This window comes from Leuresthes tenuis, unplaced genomic scaffold (genome assembly GCF_036924035.1).
Source record: "Leuresthes tenuis unplaced genomic scaffold, fLeuTen1.0.hap1 SCAF_10, whole genome shotgun sequence".
Taxonomy (NCBI): Eukaryota; Metazoa; Chordata; class Actinopteri; order Atheriniformes; family Atherinopsidae; genus Leuresthes; species Leuresthes tenuis.
This window is the reverse complement of record NW_027325364.1, coordinates 10,572,553-10,592,541: the sequence shown is the minus strand read 5'-3', so window position 1 is coordinate 10,592,541 and position 19,989 is coordinate 10,572,553. Positions and strand designations below refer to the sequence as shown.

Sequence of the window (19,989 nt, the reverse complement as noted above, 5' to 3'; positions counted from 1 at the left end):
GGACAAATATAAAACATCCTTGTGAACTTGCAAATATGATGACTTTCTGGTTTGCCTCAGCTGAACTGTCTGTTTTGTTCTTATTAGCAGATTTCTATCACATAAAACTAAGTTGCATGGTAAGAAATTGTGTGTGTGGTAAACATCGAGACGTTAGCATTGTTATCGAGAGCATTCTGGCACCTTTACATCAACATATAGCTCAGCACTGCTGTGCCTACAGACAGACTTGAAGAACCACAAGTGTGACTTTAGATTTGTGTTTCTGCTTTTCTTTATCCACATGTTAATTTTTTGTCTGTCCCCTGCTTCTATAGGACTGGGTTTTTCTGACACGCTTCTGCTTTCTCACTGACTTTGGGCGACTGGATTTCCGATTCCGCTATCCAAAGGTAAGATACCCAACAACGTTTTCTTTTCAGATCACAAGTTTATTTCTTTAAAGCCTGATTTACAATTCTGTCTCAAAAAAGATTGGGAAGCTGTCTAAAAAAATATGCAGTGATGTTCAAATAGTTTTTTAAAAAAAGGACGTAAAGCTTATGTTTAGTTGTAATTTGTACAGAACCTCAGATGTTTTTAGATATAGAGGAAAGAAATATAGATAAATAGAGAAACAGAGGCAGTAAAAAGGGAATGCTGAAAGATAAATACAGGGTTTAGAGCTCCAGACAATAACATTTTTATGGGAAGGTCTTGTTTATTTCAGCAAAATGATGATAAAACAACAGTTGAGTTTTTTTTATTAAAATATACCCATCAAGAATATGAAAATGTTTTTGCTTTAAAATCCACAAACGTCTGTGTTTTCACTTCCCAAAAGCTTTATTTTTGTTTTATAAAGGAATAAAAGGCGATGCAACACCGTAGTAAAGATTCCCAACACTTATTTGAAATATATCACTGACGTCAAATTCAAAATGAGCATGTATATCTCAAAATGTAATGTGTTTTATTCCTGCTATTTTCAATTAACTGTTGAATTTCATGACACTTTATATTTTATTTCACACAGCATCCCAGTCAGTTTGCCTGGGTTGTGTTATCTTCTGATAATCTTTGTGGTCTGGCAGTGAGCGTGCTTGTCTTCTTTTCCAACATTTTTTCCCCCATTTTTTTTTTTTCTGCAGTATCTTCCACCCAGTAAGCTTTCTATAACTATCCTTCATTTAACTGATGCTACAGCAGTACTTTGCCCTCCTTCTTCTGGCTGCCCCCGCTGTGATTCCCTAGTCCCCTTTTCTCCATCCACCAGTCCTTCCTTTTTCTCATTTTAGCTTGTGGTATCTGTTTGTTCTTCAACTCTTCCTCTTAAAGCTTTCCTTTTTTTTTCCATGTTGGAGACGATTGACTTTAGAAAAAACTGTTTTGTCCCACAAATCTCCAATCGTCTCACTGACTCTTTGATCTATACGCATCCCAATGTAATCTCTTTCTCTTTCCTTGTCTCTTTTGTGTAGTCTCGTTGCTGTCAGAACATACTGCTCTACTTTGATGACAGCTCTCAGTGGCCAGCTGTGTACAAGAGGTCTGAAAAGGTGAGATTCTGACAGCTTCTGCATTGTGACAAACTCTGATCAGAGAAAAATCCTGCCTATCCACATGTTGCAGTTGTAATGAAGAGTGGTGGCACTAAATTTTAACAGTGTAACTTGAACTTGAAGGGATCACACACTTCTTATGTAGCTCAAAAGCAAACAAACAAAAAAACAGGCTGAAGGTTCTTGAAAAGTTGAGGTTTTTTTTTTAAATGGGAGCTTTTAATTAACAGGAGATCACTGTTTTATTGATGATACATGCAGCGATCAAGGATGGTATGATGCAGATTCCTTAACACAAATTGGGACACCAGAGAGTTCTGCCTGAGCTGAAGCTGCTCCATTAAAAATGATAAGATTTTAAGATTTTCTGCAAATCTATGCCAGCGTTTTGCTACAGCTAGCGCAAAATTAAAGGCATGTTCTAATAAAATCTACATTTGGAGACTTTTTTAATGATTAAACAGAACATTAAATTTGAAACAAAACAGTCATTATGAGGGTGAAATGTAGACTTTGAACTTAATTTGGTTATATAAACAGTGATTCTGGATGAATTGCAACCCTGTGTAATCTGTAAACTATATGGATAAAATAGCTAGGATTCCAACTCTATTCACCCAATATGACTGTGCACACTGAAATACCCTTGAAGCTGTAAGTCAGCATTTGAGTCTTGTGGCTGCTCTTTTATTAAAAAATCTACTGGAGTGCAAAGCCAATATTGGAAACAAAAGGAAAAAAAGATCACATAAAAGACACAACTGTATGCCTTTAGACTGTTTCTGAACTTCAGGAATATTATTCTGTGATACTCTATCTATGCAGAGGTCAAATAAAATCTGTCTGATTTCATGATTTGATATCGACGCCTGCAGAGAGACAGAGTGGATTTATGATAACTGGTCTCTCCCTAAGCTATAGAAGCAGCATGCATCAATTCTTAATGTTTGCCTGCATATAGCAGACTCAGCTGGTACTAAAAGATGTAACATAATTTAGCCTATAAAATCAACATTGAATTGCTCTCACAACTAATGAATATTATATAATGCAACAATTTATCATATGCAGACATTAATGCTCTCCGCTCACCCTTTTTTAAAGCTGCACTTAAACAACTCGGTCTTATTGTATGCTATCTGATGTACCTGCTTCTTTTGCTATTACAGGGTTTTCTAAGTTAAGAATAGTTAATTAGTTGTTTTAAGTTAAGAATCTGTTATTAGGGCTCACAGGTGTTATGTGGCATAACGTACATAAATGAAAAATCTATGCTAAAATGATTTTGCAACGCAAGAAATACTATAATATCGACACAAATACCTGTCACGTTGTGACTCAATGCTGAAATCATTTGGGCATTGGTGTCGCCTTCTTCTGCCTGACATCATCTGACACACAGATGTGACATCGTGTTGAGATATTTCGAGTGCACGCATGGGCCGCTTATTGACTTGCTGACAGATTCTGGTGTCAGATTCCCAGATTCATACACTCTGGCCCTCTTTCTCCACTTACCATTATTAAGATGTCACACATTTTCAAATCCATCACAGAAAAGACAAAAAGGTTTGTTTTTATTGCAGCTGCAAAAAAGATGAGAGATAAATGAGAAAACAATTTCATTAATAGTTCTTGATATATAAAGGCTTCATTGTGGTAATAAACCACAATGGAAATCATTTAGAGAGCAGGAGGGCTAATGGCCAGACAACAAATGAGACACAAAATAGCTGAACTTGAGTAAATATTCAACACTTTGTCTGTGTTTTCACTTTCTGTGCAGTGCACTTATTTCAAATAAAGACAAGTCGACTGAATAAATGTCCACTGGTTTTTAAAAACGTTGTTCCACAGCAGCCACACTGACAAGGCTGCCTACACTGCAGATGTAGCTGCATTCATTTTTAGTGCGGGTTTTTAATTGAATTTTCCTTTGTCTGCTGACGGAAGAACTGCTACCAGAAGGAAGCAGTGCTGAGGCCTGAAAACAACCAGGTCATCAATCTCACCACACGTTACACCTGGTCAGGATGTGTGGTAAGAACACACACACACACACACAAATGTATTTACATAAATGTGCATGGCTGCAATGAGCAGCATGCTGTCCCAAAACAGAAAACAGTATAATCGGGTGTTTAGATTTTTCTGTAAATAGAATCGAGCTCTGACCCTGTATCTTGATGTACAGCTCATGTCTGAGTCATGTTTTGAAAACCTGGATTTTCACCTTCCTGATTGCATGTAAAATGGGAAACCAATAAACGGAGACACCGATACAGCGGGAGTGAGGGCTAATTGATCTTAATCCGTTTCATTGCATTCTACTGATTTATTTTTTATTGTAGATGATGCATCCCAGTCCAACTGGGATGTTTTAAAAGATTTTGATTTCCTCTTACTCGATTTATTTTAAACTCACATTTTTTATTTTTTTTTAACAAGACACGCAGCTTGTTTGTTTATTACATTAGGAGATGTGATTGCCAGTGTGTTTCCGTTTTCTGTTGTGGTTAATAGATCTTGTTGCCCCATTTCAAGCTATATTTGGGTGTGAAATATGCTTGTATCTTGATGTCTCAGGCTCCCACGCTAGTGTGACAACCCTGCGTGTCTCTGAGGAAAAATGTGTTGCCTGTTTGGAATAACAACATCCTCTGTGCACCGCCCCCTCCGTGCATTTCTTCTCTCTCAGGTGGAAGGCGATGGCAACGAAGAGGTTCTGAGCTGCGTGGGTGGCCGCAGCTTCCGTTCGGTGAGAGAGAGATGGTGGTATATTGCTCTCAGCAAGTGTGGGGTAAGCACTGACCTCTGACCCTCCCAGACACTGTTGCCTCTTTCTCCTTAACAAGGGCAGGATGATTGCCAAGTGTTTGACGTGAAGATGCGTGGAGGAGGGCTTGTGTACAAACCCACCCATGTATTTTCTTTTTGTGTTCTTTCTCTATTCAGAAAGTCAGTATCAGCGTCATCACTTTGCCTCCCCATTAACCCAAAGAGTGATTCCCTCTTAGAATAAATGGTAGTTAGGAGAGCTACTTTTTTTGCTGGTCTTTATTTATAAAATGACTGAAATGTGACTCGTTACGTTTTTCAACATTAAATCCAGGTTTTATATATTTTTTTGTTCATTCAAAAGACTCAAATAGAATTGAGGTGCAAGCAGCAGAAATAGATATTAAAATGGAAAGCTCAGGTGAAAATATGATGTTATGTAAATGGGCACAAAAAAGTAAATAAATAAAAACCTTAAAGTGGGTATCTAAATACAAGTTTTCAAAACTGCTCTTTGATTTCAAACCATCAGAACCGATCACCCAAACAATGTTTCTTAGAGAGTATATTTTTCTGTGCAAATGTTTTAAGCCACTCATCATTTCTTTATTTGTTGCCAGAACAACAGGACAGAGGTTCAGGGTTGTATTAGAATGTGAAAACATGACTGGAAATACAGTACAAGGAGCAAAATCTGAGTTTGTAATATTCCAAAAAAAACCAAAAAACTTTAAAGCCAATATTTGGTATTATTACAGCCTGAACCCTCTTTTTTTTTTGTCATTTCTTTGAGAAGTCTTTGTAAATAGTTTCCATGTAAGAACTTTCCATGGCTCTAGTTTGGATGTTGTCAAGATGATCCCACACTGCTTCACTAATGTTGAGGTCCAGGCTCTGGTGAGGATTCATCCCTCCATAAGATCTGTCGTCACTGACTTTCAGCCCAGTTCTTGAGTCGGTTGGCATACCTCAGCCTTTTCTCCCCGTTTGACTTTCTTAAGAATGGCTTCTTGACAGCCACTCTTCCATGGAGACCATTTCTGATGAGACTACAGTGAACGGTATATGGATCAACCGAAGGTCCAGGTGCATCTCTCAGGTCCCGTGTCAGGTCTTTGATGGATTTCTTTCTGCATTTTTTATGGACTTCATTTTATATCTGCTGTAGATTGTCTTTTTAGACTAATCACTTTTTCTTTTGTCCTCCAATTTAAAACTCTTTTATTGCTGAGTTGTCTGTTACATGTCAGCACAACATTCTTTGAGTTAGGTTCCTTTTTATCTTCTGATTATTCATAGGTCATTGTTAAATTGCTTCACAAACAAACAACAAAAGTACAAACACATTCCTCTGAAAACGTTCTGGTACAAAGTCTGAACTGAAACTTTGAAAGGCCTTCAGAAAGCCAGGAGAACAAATGGCTTGAAAGACGACAAGAAAATCTGGCTGCGAGGATGCAAAATATAAAGAAATGCACATTACTGTATGTTACAACTGATTTATCAGTGTATTCTCTGAATGCCCTTTAAGGACTGTGCTGTAGCCTCTTGGTTTGTTTGCTTTCAGCACTTTTAGCGTTATGTTGTTTCCGTTGTGATGGGACTTACCTTTGTGCCAGGGGAACAAAAGAAGCAACATGGTAGCTTCTAGCGCTGAAACAAATAATCAAATTATGATTGAAGTGTTTTCAATCCACGTGTAGCTTTTTCTTTTTTCATCTCTTCTGGTTACATGACTTAGACGAGTAGCATGCTTGTTTCAATTTAATTTAATTCAATTTTATTTATATAGTGCCAAATTACAACAGTTGTCATCTCAAGGCACTTAAATAATATAGTCCAGTTCAAGCCAATTGGAATTCAATTAATTGTAATCATAATCCAATTAATTCATATAGAGCCAATTCAAAAAATAATATCCTAGCTAAGGAAACCAACAGATTGCACCGAAACTTGTCTTCAGTCCAATCTCCCGTCCTGAGCGTGCCTGTGGCGACTGTGGAAAGGAACGACTCCCTTTTAACAGGAAGAAACCTCTGGCAGAACCAGACTCAGGAAGGGTGGCCATCCGCCTCGACCAGCTGGGGTTTGAGAAGACGGAAAAGAGGGGAGAAAAACACCAAAACGCCATTCAAAGGATGTGATTGTTTGATAGCCGCAACAGATCATGCAGTCAGCAGAGCAACACCCAAAAAAAAGTGTCAAGTGTGGGAACATTTCAAACTCAAAATGACCGTACAATGCGTACACTGCAAGGCTGAGCTAGTGTTTCACAATAGCACAACTTCCATGTCCAAGCATCTACTTAGTGCTGCTCTGTCGCATTTTGACAAGATCTTCGAAGAAAAGGAAAAAAGGCTTGTCCGATTATTCAAGTAATCGATCCATTACTATGGCAGATTCATCGATTATTAAAATAATCGATAAGTGCAACCCTAGTAGCTATCATGTGTTTGTTTGTTGATATGCTTCTGGATTGGGGCACTCAGCGTAGATAGATATCATGAGTCTGCGTAATGACAGCTCAGTGATGATAGATGCTCCTTCGCCAAGGAGTACATGTGTGTTGTTGTGTTCTTTGTGAGCAGTGTTTTCATGGCATTATGAAAGTAGGAGTAAATAACTGACATTTCTGCTCAGTGTGTATCACAGAGTGCCTGCTTACCAATGACATGGTGTCAAACGAGTGTGCTCTGGATTCTGTGTGTAATTGTGTGTGAGAACTCATGCCCTTGAATATTTTTTTGGGAGCTTTGTTTGTGAATGTGTTGGCTGAGGAGGAATATGATTAGAAAGGATGCGTCCTGTGGAGTGTGGTTTAGAGTCATGCCTGCGTCCGCTGAAAGACACGCTGCCTAATGCTGTTGGACTTGAGTATAAAAGCTCGTCTCCACTCCCGTGGACATATGCACACTGTGTCCCACAGCCAATTTCCACCCCTCGCTCACTGCTTGCCTTCTCGCTTCCGTTTCGCTTTCACACTTCTTCATCTTTCCTCCCGCTGTCGCTCACAATCTTTGGCAAAGTCCTGCTCTCTTTCAACTCTCTGTCACCAAGCTGTGAGGCGTGCCATGCCATTTCCTATTTATTTACCTCTGTATCTCCTGCACCTCTCCGTCAGCCTGTTCTTAATTGTGTTTTTCCTCTCCATCACCCCATCTTATTGCTCTCATTTCTTTACTCTCTTGCTTAATTCTTTTTCCCTGCCATCCTCACCTGTATCTGCTGCACCATATTTACCTCTTGTTCTTGTTTCTCCCATCCAGCTGTACTTTCATGTATTTTGAATCTTAGTCTATACCTGTGCTGAGGTGGGTATAAGTCCATGTCAGCTCACAAAGTTTTCTAAAACCAGAGGATGTATGACTGCTCTCAGTTCCCACACCTGCATGAAAAAGAAGGCTGATCCTTATAGAACTCTTCCAGTCAGATTCACTTGATAAATTATAGCAGGAAACATCATGACAGCAAATGATTATGTCCTCAGAAGAAAAATACAGTCGTTAAAAATTTAATTTAGGTTATCACAAATTACTGCGCAGAGGACCTGCGGCACTCAGTTTGATGGTTTTTTCTAACAAGAAAATTGTCCAGATTTGACAAATTCGCAGAGTAGTTTCCTCTTCTCCTGGGTATGGATAAGAAAAATATTTTGGAAATATAGATTTTCGCCCTTTAAAAATATAGTCTTAAAAACATGAATACAGACCTACCTTTTGCAAAACTCTTTTTGTGACTTACAGTGTCATCACTTTTTGTCACCCTGATTAGAAAATAAATGGAATTGCCATTAGATCCAGCATCTATTGTCAGATGATTAGGGCCCGAGCTGTGAAACAGCGAAGCCCTATTGTATCTGAAGGAGTTATTATTATTGTTCTATGTGCATTGGACGTGATTTACGGTGCTTTTGCATGCGCCAAAACTCACAAATTTTGGCATGCGTGTCAGGCCTCGTGGACACTATGTCATAGTAAAGTTGCTTCAAAGGGACCCTGTAGCGCCCCCTACTGATTCACTAAATACACGTGTCGTCGGGGTTAGTTTTGCATAGCTGGATGAAATTCGCTGCACGCCTTCGTCATGCCCAGGCGCACAAAACAGCCTGGGGACTTCATAGCGCCAGGTCCACAGGAAGTCGGCCATTTTGAGTTGAACATGCAAATTGGTGCCATTTTGCCTCTTTCCACACCTCGCATTTGATCCAACTCCTCCTACAGATTTAATGTTAACGGCTTCTAACTTGGTGTGCTTACTCTTCAGCCATGGGGTATTAGAAGCTGTGATCAAATTTTCCAAATTTTAAAAGGTGTGTCCGTGGCAGACCCTCAAACTTTGATGACTCGCCTCTGCTCGCCACAAACCACAAAGTCACTCATGACTTTTGCATACATTGTCTGATCTTCACCAAACTTCATAGGCTTGCCGGGGACTCTACTCTGACTGTGTACATATACGCATAGTGATACTCACCTATAGTGTAACCTGCTGGTGGTTCTATTTCCACACCTCACATATGATCAAACTCCTCCTACAGATTTAATGGTAACGGCTTCAAACTTGGTCAGGTTACTCTTCAGCCATGGGGGATTAAAAGTTGTGATCGACTTTTCCAAAGTCTGAAAGCTGTGTCCGTGGAAGGGCGGTAAAGGTTGTGTTATGGTGTTTGTGGTTTGAGAGCCATATCATCATCTCAAGGTCGTGAAACTTGACACAAACATCCACCCTGAGGACCTCATATGTATATATAGAATATCGTGTGTGGCTGGAGCAAAATGGCTCTGTAGCGCTATGAATTTTCAAAAACCCTTCTGATGATGTCTTCATATACATGGGATTCTCACAGCCTGCTCCACACTAGACGGACAGCTGTGATGCGCGTCAGCCGGCGTCCAACGCCTACCACGTGCTCGGGCCGATCATCGCTGCTTGCAACTTTAATTTAACCTTATTGTCCTTCAAACACAAACCTCTGAATTGCTGTAATCAATTTCTGCCTTATTATTCTAAGCAGAAGTCTTGCTAACGACACTAAAGCGTCTCAACTGGGAACCAAAGACAAGCTGAAATTAGAGCAACTGTTAATGGGTGCAGGCTTAAATAAACTGGCCAGAATGCTCCAGCTGCCAGCCTGGCCAAGTCACTCGGTTTTATAGAAAATGCTTCTTCTATAAAAGTTAGAAGCCGTGTCGAAGCCACAGCAGTTCAATTTAGCCCAAGTCTGAGGCAATATCCACATAGATCTCACATAGAGACTTTGTAACACTTTCATGTAGGAGAGAATTTTTCCTCTGTGCCAGATGGGGGGCCAGTTTAGACTTGAAACACTGCACCTCTGGAGACTGATAAATAAGGAATAATAATATAGTGTTATGAGTCTTATGGGAGATATATTCACTCATATAGGCAATTAACAGGCTTGATAATTTGTAGATTGTGTTGCTCAGCATGACCGCAGAGCATAGTTCTTAAATGTGAAATTCTTATGTATTATTTATAAGTCAAAAGAAGCCATCTTATATCAGCGGCTAGTGATAACTATTTTTATGTCAGGTATTTTCATGATTAAATGACTATCATGAAAGTGCTAGATAATGGTGCAGAAGTGCTTTTTGAAAGAATCCAAATTCATCACCATATAAGATGGAAACGCATCAGACGTCATAACTGGGAGGCTACACTAAGGAAATATTTGCTTCAGAATGACCTAAATGATTGTCAAACATTATTTTTCTCTCACCATATTTTAACTCAATACTACATATGGCGTTTACACTTAGTCTGAATCTGCTTTTCACAGGGTTGGACAGTTCTGTCATGCACAAAGCGTGGCCCTTTGCAGAATTGTTTGTCTGAGCTTGTTGAAGCAATTCGCTGGCCTTCACAAAGCCCTGACCTTAAACATTTTCAGGATGAGTTGGAGCACCAACATCGAGCCAGGCTTTATCACCTGACCTCTCTGCCTGACCTCACTAACGCTTCCCTGTTGGGTGGGGAGCAGTTCCCTGCAGCCAGGTTCTCAAATCCTGTGAAAAGCCTTTCCACAAAAATGACTGTTAAAACAGCATATTAGGAGCACTGCACAAATACAGGGACACTAGTGTAATATCTTCTGTGGTTTTGGAGAGTTGTTACAAAGTAACCCAGATTATGTTTTTAGTGATAATATCAGATTCATTCAGCTTGGACTTTTGTGACATTTAATAGGAACTATAAACTCAAAATGTCCAACCTCGACAGAGTATAACTTAAGAGAATGTCATCAGAAGACAGATTATAAACTTTTGTGTTTTGCATACATTTTTCATCAATACAAAAAAAGGCAGCTTATATAGTAATAACAGCATCTTTCTATTCGTATTCTCATTCTAATCAAACATTAGACAAGAGACTTTTACAGGCTTTTAGTTCTGCTTCAGGTTAGAGAACTGCTGTTGAAGGGGATTTGCCATTTGTAGAAAAGAACAAAGCGAACCCCGAGGCCTTGCTATTTTTTCCAACTTTGTGCATCTAACACCCGAAGATTGAAAATGATCATTTCAAGGTTCAACTTCCCACCTCAGAGGTACACTGAATCCAGCACTGTTGCACTGGAGACATGGAAAATTAGAAACAAGAGCTCACATTAAAAAGTAAAGATTTGCTGTCTGAAAGGGGAATACAGGATCAAGTGCTTTTATTTTTGGTTAATCTGTCGTGGGGCTTAAAATCAGTATATCTCGGCTTCTGCCTCTTAACTGCATAGTTCGTTCAGGTGTCGAGTATGCACACCTGTGCCAGTTGCACTGAACAGCAAGCTACATTCAAACACTTGTACACCAGAGCAGCAATCTCAGAGGAGTCTTGTATGTTCTTTTTAAGTGTAGTTAACAGAAACACAGAAGAGCGCAAGACGTGTAAGGTTGTGCAGATGTCTATGTGAGAGCACCTTCAGAGTGTAATATATCAGTACAGTACAATACATGCCTTTTAAACTTGAAGAGAAGCATCAGCACCAAACTCATCCTCTGTCCCACATAGAAGTTATCTCCCATGCATCAATCTTTCTTCCCATCTATGCATTTGCTTCTTTTCCCTCATTCATCCTTTCTCTCCACCTGTATTTTAAACTTTCCCTACATCACTCTCTTTATCTCTCTCCCTTGCTCTTTGTGTCTGCATTGATTTTGTGGCAGTGCACGCTCCATGCTTCTCACCCTTTTTGATAGAGGGAGTGAGATGGAGTCTCAAGCTGCCAAATGAAATCAAAGTCTCTTTTTTTTCCCCTCCTTCTCTCTGTTCCCTCGCTCCACTGCAACAAGCGCAAACTCCATCGGCTTTGAACTCGCATGTGTGTGAAATGAGCTTTCTGTGCTCTGATTGTCAACCCGTCTCTGTGCCCTTTCTCTTGTTCTTTTCTCTCTATTCCTCCGTTTTTCTCACAAGTTCACTTCAGTTTGATGCTTTTTGTTTGCACAAGTGCCAAAATTAACATCCTACCAGCAGTAGTTTACCATGAGGAGAACGTACAGTTCTCCGTGCCATTTCCACTTTTTTTTACATGCTACATGTGGTGTTTACACTCTGAATCTGCTTTTCACAGGGTTGGACAGTTCTGTCATGCACAAAGCATGGCAATTTGCAGAATTGTTAGTCTGAGCTTGGCCCTCACAAAGCCCTGACCTTAAACATTTTCAGGATGAGTTGGAGCACCAACATCGAGCCAGGCTTTATCACCTGACCTCACTTCCTGACCTCACTAATGCTTCCCTGTTGGGTGGGGAGCAGTTCCCTGCAGCCAGGTTCTCAAATCCTGTGAAAAGCCTTTCCACAAAAATGACTGTTTTTTGTGGGAAGACTCTGTTTTTCTCACCTCACAAGTTCACTTCAGTTTGATGCTTTTTGTTTTGAGCAAGTACCAAAATTAACATCATACCAGTAACGGTTTACCATGAGGACACTTTCTTTATGCCATTTCCACTTTTTTTTTTTTTTACATGCTCTACCAAGTCTTCCAAATCTGTTCAAACAGCTTTAACTCTGGATCACATTGATAATAACTGTTTCTCCTTTCTTCATCTTAATGTGGGTCATATTCTCTCTGGCAACACAGCAGGCAGAACAGCCTAGATTCCCCTTTTTCTTTCTCCTCTAACTGCTTCTTCTCACCAGGGGATCCTGAGGTGCTTCCAGTCCAGCTGGGAGACTTACTGACTACATAACATAGTTACACTTGTAAAGCAACACTAAAGCAGTTCCTTCCCAAGCAAGATGTGGACGATTTTGTCTTCATATAACAGAAAATGTCTGAGGAAATCTAAGTTTGTTTATTTGTGGTAGGCTGAGATTTTTGTGATGTATCCATTGCATCAACGTAAATGACAGCACTGTTCTGTACCAGAGAGAAAGTTCTACTGAGGTCACTCTTTTCATCACATGGCAGTCTGGTGTGAAAAATTGACAACTGGAAAAGTGGAAAATTTCTGTTGCACAAAGTGATGAATTAGTGTGCTCAGAAAACATTATGTCATATATTCTGTCACCAAACCGGTCAAACCATCTAAGGCCTGGACCCCAGACGTCTTGAGGTGTCCTGTGGGCTGGCAGCAGGATGTTGGCAGAGACTCATTTGGGTAGAGGTATGGGGCATCTATGGATGGATCAGTCAGATTGGGATCTGGGGGATTTGGAGAAAATAACTTGGTCCCTTTATCACATTCCTTAAGCTTTTTCTGCCCAAACTTTGCACAGTAGTGGGATTTACTGTCCACCTTGGGCCTGATGAAAGCTGTTGCTGTCAGGGTTTGCTGTTGCTTCAGAGGGGTGCGTGCTTGTGCTTCATCTGCTGCCATGTTTAGGTGGGAGGTAACTGTCGAAGTAATGATCACACAAATAGCAACATCAGAGGAACATTACAAAGGCTGTTTCTCGAGGCTCTAAATCCCAATAAGATCAAGCATCATTGAGATGCGCTGGAACAGGTCCAGTCCATGGAGGCCCCACATGCCAAAAAAATGGCTGCCAATATCCCTGTGCCAGAGATCACAGGACACCCACAGAGGACCACACCCTAAAAGGTCAGATTTGCCTCTGACCTTACAGAGAGAAATCGGCTCTACACAGTAATCTGCAGATGGTTGTATTGTTGGTAATCAATTCATAAAAAAATAATTTGTTGTCATGTCCTAATAAAATGATCAATGCTATTAATTTCACCGATCTGTGGTTTTAATGTTGCTGCTGATACTAAGATGCTGTTATATCAGATTTTATAGAGAAAAAAAACATTGCTTATAGTAATGTCCTTTTATTTCAAAATGCTTTGCTGATGTATGCTCTGTCTGTGTAATCTAGTGCACTGAAGCACCTACAGTTTAAATGTTCAGTGTTGATTTTAAGTGTGGATCATAATTCCTTGCTCAATAGGCTCCATAAATTTCAATTTTCAGTATTATAGAGAAAAAGCAAAGTGTCCTGAGAATGTTTAAATATAAATCTAAAAGTCATTACCTCTCGCTGCCACTTCAACCTGCAGGATTGTCCACCGCAGCATAAAGCATTAATCATATTTTGCACAGACCACAAAGCCTGTAACAGTGCAAGAGAATATATTTTTAATCAAACCTGCTCCCCTCCTCTGGTCCTCTCCACTCTCTTGTAGGGCGATGGCTTGCAGCTGGAGTATGAGATGAAGCTGACCAATGGCCAGTCTTTCTGGACACAGCATTTCTCTGCAGATGAGTTTGGTAAGAGCGATTAGACAGAATGAGAGAGATTATGGAACGAATCGCCGATGGCACAAGCCAACACCACTTAGCACGGCCAATAAAGCACACTGCACTGAACAAATTGGAATAATGAAGGGACGGCTGAATGAATTAATGATGATAGATGAACTGAGAGAGAGGGATGAAAAGAAGAAGATGGCCATGAATCTTCTAAATTAATTATTCCTACATCTCCAATGCCCCCTTCTTCCCTCACACTCTTCCTCTGTTACTGACTCTCTGTTCCTGAACTAATCCAATACCCTCATCAACTACCCACTTCTCTGGAATTCCTCTTATTCCTGCTTTTTACTCTTCTCTATAGCCTCCCACATTCGTTCATCTTGAAATTTTGAGAATTTTATTGTCTTTTATTTATTACTTTGTCTATATTTTCATCTCTCCTCCGTGTCTATTGTTTAATTCCCATAATGCATTTTTCTTTTTGTTCTCTCTTTCTTTCTTTATTCGTTGCTCACAGGAATCTTGGAGACAGACATCACATTCCTGGTCATCTTCTCCTTAGTGTTCCTCCTCTCCTGCTACTTTGCCTGTAAGTACCACCTTTTCTACTTAGTCAGATCTCTCTTTATCCACTTCAAGATGATTTATTCTGACTTTCAAAGCTCACAGCAATCATAAAATGGACCTTTCATCAGCTTTTTTATAAAATCTGCATGTTTTCTTTATGGAATAGGAGTAAATTTTCATGTTTCTTAAGATAAGAAAAGGTGAAGCCAGCGCCCATTTCTCTCAAAGCTGAGAGTTTGTCAGAACAAAGCACATACAACAGGAGCAGGAGAGAGAAGATGGTGAGAGCAGGGCTCAATCTTCATGTAAAGATGACTGATTGAGTTCAGAAGTAGGCAGCAGACTAAAGATTACTGAAGCGAGTTTGTCGAAGTAGAAATAACCCTGAAGCAACTGAAAACAGCAGCTCCAAGCAGAGTCTTAAAACTAAAAAGAAAATGTGCACTGCCAGGCTACCTTTTATTTGAAGTTTTCTGTGTGGCCAAATATCTTTTGTCTGTCTGAACTTAAGGAGGAATGAATGAATTTCTTATTTTCAAAAACTGCAAAAGTACAATTTTGGTTATTTTGCTTTTGGGTTAGAATATAATCTCTCCAAAATGACTAAACCTCTGGTATGATCATCAAACATTTCCCATTCTATGTCCAGTTGTGAAGAAATTGGAATTAAGGACCTTCTCTGCCCACAGTAAATGACCGAACATTTTTTTGCAATATGTTCAGTTGAAGATTCTCATTTTTTGAGAAACTTCCTTAAACAGCCATAATTACAACCAGGTCTTGACTGGCCAAGTATGAAGTTGTACAAGGCAACAATGACTGGGTGTTAACAACCCCCCCCCATACATTTTCCCCCACTGGCTGGCACTGCAGGCTGGAGTGTTTTGTTTGTAAAACAGTCTGTTTAAATCTTCATTAAGAATATTTCTTCTCAGTTTAGGTAGAGAGAACAGAGAAGATGTATTAGGCTCATCCAGAGATGGGCGTCACAAAATGGGTGCACACTAAAAATTGCCATTCCCTTGTTCTTGTTGTATTCTGTATCCCACTCTCTGTCTCTCCCTCTCCTGCTCTCTCTCTCTCTCTCTGTCCCTCTCTCTCTCTCCTTCGCCATCTGTCAGCATATCTCCATCCTTTTTTATCTGTACCCCCCACAACACACACACATGCGCACACCTCTATCACCTCATTCCGTGTTTTCTTTTTCTCCCTCCAGACAATCTGAAGGGAAGACAGCTTCTTCACACAACCTACAAAATGTTTATGACGGCGGCAGGTGTGGAGGGTAAGATTTTCTGTCCTAAACAAACAGACACACACACACTCAAAGGATGACAATGAGCCTCTTGCACTGCTGCAGCATCTCATACCTTAATCCGCACTTCAAGAGCAGAGATATTATCGCACTTATTAGCCTCTGAATAGGAACTATTGCAAACTGACGTGCTACACTACAGTGTTTAGTGAAGCATGCTGTTATTGATGAACCCCTCTACTCTTCTCATCCTGTCGTCTTGTCATTCTTCTAACTCCTTAACACACTTTCTTCTCTCTCGCTTGCTTGTCCCCTCTCCAAATCCCTTTTCGATTCTACTGGCTCCCCTGAATTCTCTTTCACCCTCTTCTCGCTCGAGCCTCTTTTTATCAATTCCTCTCCTTTACTTTATCGCCTCGCTTCTCCTCATTTCTCTCCACTTCTCTTCCTCCTTCCTTATTATCATATCCCTGTCTCCTCTGTTCTGTGTCTTTGCTTTAATCCCACATCTCTCGTGCCTTCTCTTCTGTAACGCCTGCTAACCTATCCCTTTCCACCCCTCTCCCTCCCTTCTTCCGTCCTTCACTTATTTTTCCCTATTTCTCTTCTCCTTGCATCTTTTCCATTTGGCAGTGCTCAGCCTGTTGTTCCATTGTGTCTACTGGGGCCTGTATGCTAGAGATGGGGTTGGCAACGGCAGCCTGAAAATACTCGGTGAGTTCTCCCCCCGCATCGGTCACTCACCAAATGACTGACACTGCCTCTGCACTGGAAAATCACTCACCACCTGAGCAGAATGAATGAGTGGACGATGATAGATATGTGTGCACCTGGAGAAATGGAATAGCTGGGTTGATGGGTATAGGCAGGATCATGCATGACTTTATGCGACTGTGTGTGCGCAATATGTGTGTGGTGACCTGATTTTATTGTTCCCCTCTGATATCACAGATTCGGAAACCACAACCTAATTACCCCTTCTGTCTTTTTCTCATTTTCTGTCTCTCTCCACCTCTCTGTCCATCTCCAGGGAAATTACTGTTCTCCGTCAGTTTTTTGGTGTTCCTTCTGATGCTCATATTGTTGGGCAAAGGTTTCACTGTCACCAGGTGGGGGAGGGGGGGGTAACTTTTTTTGTGTGTGCGTGTGCATGCCTTTTCTTCTCCCATACTATGTGCCTCTTTATGCATGCTTTCTACTGTCACATTTTGCTGATGTTTGTACTGCCACCATCTTTCACTGTGTCATAGCCCAGTCTCATGACATGACAATGCCAAAAGTATCAGCCAAAAGCTCTGTTAGGACGCTGGCTCTTGCAGTGTGGATGAACTAACAGATGAATGCCGCTCTGGTGTGAACAATAGTTGTTTTGAGGGTTTTATGTGAGTTTATTGTTTGTTTTCTGGCAAGGCTTAGTGGAAATTTGTTTGAGTCAGGCAGTAAGACTGTGCAATAGATTATTTACGAGTGCTGTTCTTCACTGGATCATCAGTGAGTACCCATCCATCTTACACCTGAGTAGACAAATACCCTGGCTCAGCTGTCACTGGTCATGCCAGTTCCCAAAATCTGATTTTTAAATTCTATTTGTTAAACTGAAAAAAAAAAAAAACATGCAAACCATTCACTTTTTTCATGAGAAAACAGTCATGCCTTCCCACAATTATGTTTTCACAAAAATCTTAGAGGTCCCTCAAAAACATTCAGTGTTTTGATTCATCATCTAAACCACTGAATCTAGTTTAAATATTTGCATTCTTTTGCCACTGCATCTATTCAAAATTTTGCAGACTGAGAAAAATCTGAGTCTGCAAGATTTCTAAGCTTCTTTTTTGACTCTGGGATTACAGCCTCTTCTGGGCTCAGAAGATTCTGTCATCACAGGACATATTAGACTCTTTTAAAACCCTTGTGAATAAACTCAAAACTGCATCACCATCAAGCTGAAAACATGCATTTTACCTGAGTTGTTTTCAGATTAAAGAAAAAATACTCAAAACATTTCTGGAGATGAATTAGACTTTGCAGAATGATGTTGGAAATGCTGATGACCGTTGCAAACAAAGAGGCATTCATTTTGCTTGTGCTCATGAGCCTGCAGCCATTTTTTTCTTAAAAGATAAGAGAGTCTTGGTCAGTAGCTGATTGCATCTTAAGCTGTCTGCTAACATGAACATCAAATGCATGCCTGTATGTGTGTGTGTGTACATGTGCACATGTAATCCTCCCTTCATTTATGTGCCTCTAAGTGTGTCTGTGTGTATTTGTTTCTGTCCTCCTCTAACGTGTGTGCAACCTCTGACTCTCCACACTGTTTGTCCCTGTGCGTCAGGGCAAGGATCAGTCACAGTGGGTCTGTTAAACTGAGCATCTACATGACAGTCTACACAATCACCTACGTCATCCTGTTCATCTACGAGGCGGAGGTACAGTACACACATAACATCACCCATGCACCACTGTAGTTAACGCTGAGGCTGCAAGATGATTTAAAAAACATTTTTATTGATTAATTAATCAGTAATATCTACAATTGTCTGATCATTTATCTCACACCACCAGCGATTTAATTTTTTTTCTGTGTCAAAGACTGTGTCCACTTTGATGATGACCAGAGAAATGTCTGAGAATCAGAAATGCTATCAGAAGTTTAAATGCCTAATACAAGAGTTGATCATTTTATTAAGAAGTTTCACAGTTCAGGATGGGATGCTGATATAAAGCCTAGTTTTTCAGGGATAATCTGAAACCAAGTGTGTGTATATATATATATATATATATATATATATATATATATATATATAGTATCGCTTTTTATTCTCAGTGAGGACAAAAAAGTGGTTAATCCTGCTATTCTACCTCCTTGTCAAAAGTAACACTCTGCAGTTAAAATAATCTATCATTTTTATGTTGCTCACTGAAAAGCCTCCTTCAGTTGTTCGGATCTAAACTCCTCCGAACTCTTTTCCTTCAAGTTTAACCTGACAGTATCTGACATAACTAAAATGAAGATTTCTGACCTGACAATGCTCAGTACAGTATCTGCACTTGTGTTATTGCGCTCTTTAGCTTTTTAACAATCTCATAAATATTCATGGAAGAATGGGGCTCACAGATCAGCGTTGGCTGTAATGGCTTTCTCTGTCAAGTAACTCATTACATTGATCCATTGCTAATTATGAAAACGCATCAAGTGGACCATAAAAAATATAGAGAAATGTCTTCATGAGTTAGACATTTTGGATCCTGACAGGAGCAATCGGGTCAAAATACATTGTGCATGAAACAATAAATCTAAGATCAATGTCATTTTAGATAATCTATAAGGCTTCCTAATAAGTTCCGACTAACATACTGATATCTCCTCTTTCTTTAATTCCTCTGCGCTCTCTATGTTCTGCATGAGAAGATGGAAACAGATTTTACCACCTATGATGTTGAGCACATGAGCTCATGAATTAATAATACTCCCAGGAGTGGTAAGAGGTACATATATCTCTGCACAGTGGTGATGCTTCACCACTGGCAGATGTAAAGCTGGTGCATTTAGGGAACAGTGGATTACAGCTTTTGAATACAGAATGGTAATGATCCAATAGGAGAAGAGTGTCCTGGAAGTATCTTTGCTATATTTATTATTAGAGCCTATAGCTGTCTCTCACACCATAATACATGGTTCTGAAGCAATATGATTTATCAGCCTCCTGCCCTCTTACACAGGCCCTGCTATTAAAGAGCTCAAACTCAGGGGAGCTCCAGCTAAAAATAAGCTAAACTAGGTTACAATTGGAACTGAAATGAAGACTTTAAGAGTTTCCCTGGTACTGGGAAGGCAGTTTGGGATCTGCCAGGCTCTGGTTGGCTGGGTGCAGCCCAAGAAGCTCCACATGGAACCATCAGAACAATGCATTATGTAGCAAGAGTAACCCTGTACGGCCCATGCTATCCAGTCACTGGACTGTGAAATGCAATCTGGTGTCAGCACATGCAAGCACACACCCGCAAAGTTGTGAGCACACATGCTGATGACCTAGTTGTGGAGAAGTGTCAATGTCAAAGACTCGCATTGAGTGCAACAAGCTGAGCTTTGGCTTGGTCATCACAGTGGATCAGCTGAACCACAAGTAATCCATCTTAC

At 40.2% G+C, this 19,989-nt stretch overlaps 2 protein-coding genes across 2 annotated transcripts in view; one reads left to right on the top strand and one right to left on the bottom strand.

Moving 5' to 3' along the window:
* The window catches only part of LOC140316197 (trypsin-1-like), a 309,543-nt gene that overhangs the window by 271,091 nt on the left and 18,463 nt on the right, over positions 1-19,989 (bottom strand). The window lies entirely within an intron of this gene.
* tmem145 (transmembrane protein 145) overlaps positions 1-19,989 on the top strand; it is a 41,129-nt gene that overhangs the window by 14,146 nt on the left and 6,994 nt on the right. Inside the window, exons 2-11 of the mRNA XM_072393920.1 lie at positions 318-392; positions 1,461-1,538; positions 3,495-3,581; positions 4,240-4,341; positions 13,960-14,044; positions 14,547-14,618; positions 15,813-15,881; positions 16,485-16,565; positions 16,882-16,960; positions 18,184-18,277. Coding sequence (XP_072250021.1) covers positions 318-392; positions 1,461-1,538; positions 3,495-3,581; positions 4,240-4,341; positions 13,960-14,044; positions 14,547-14,618; positions 15,813-15,881; positions 16,485-16,565; positions 16,882-16,960; positions 18,184-18,277 — 822 coding nt within the window. The remainder of the gene's footprint in view (positions 1-317; positions 393-1,460; positions 1,539-3,494; positions 3,582-4,239; positions 4,342-13,959; positions 14,045-14,546; positions 14,619-15,812; positions 15,882-16,484; positions 16,566-16,881; positions 16,961-18,183; positions 18,278-19,989) is intronic.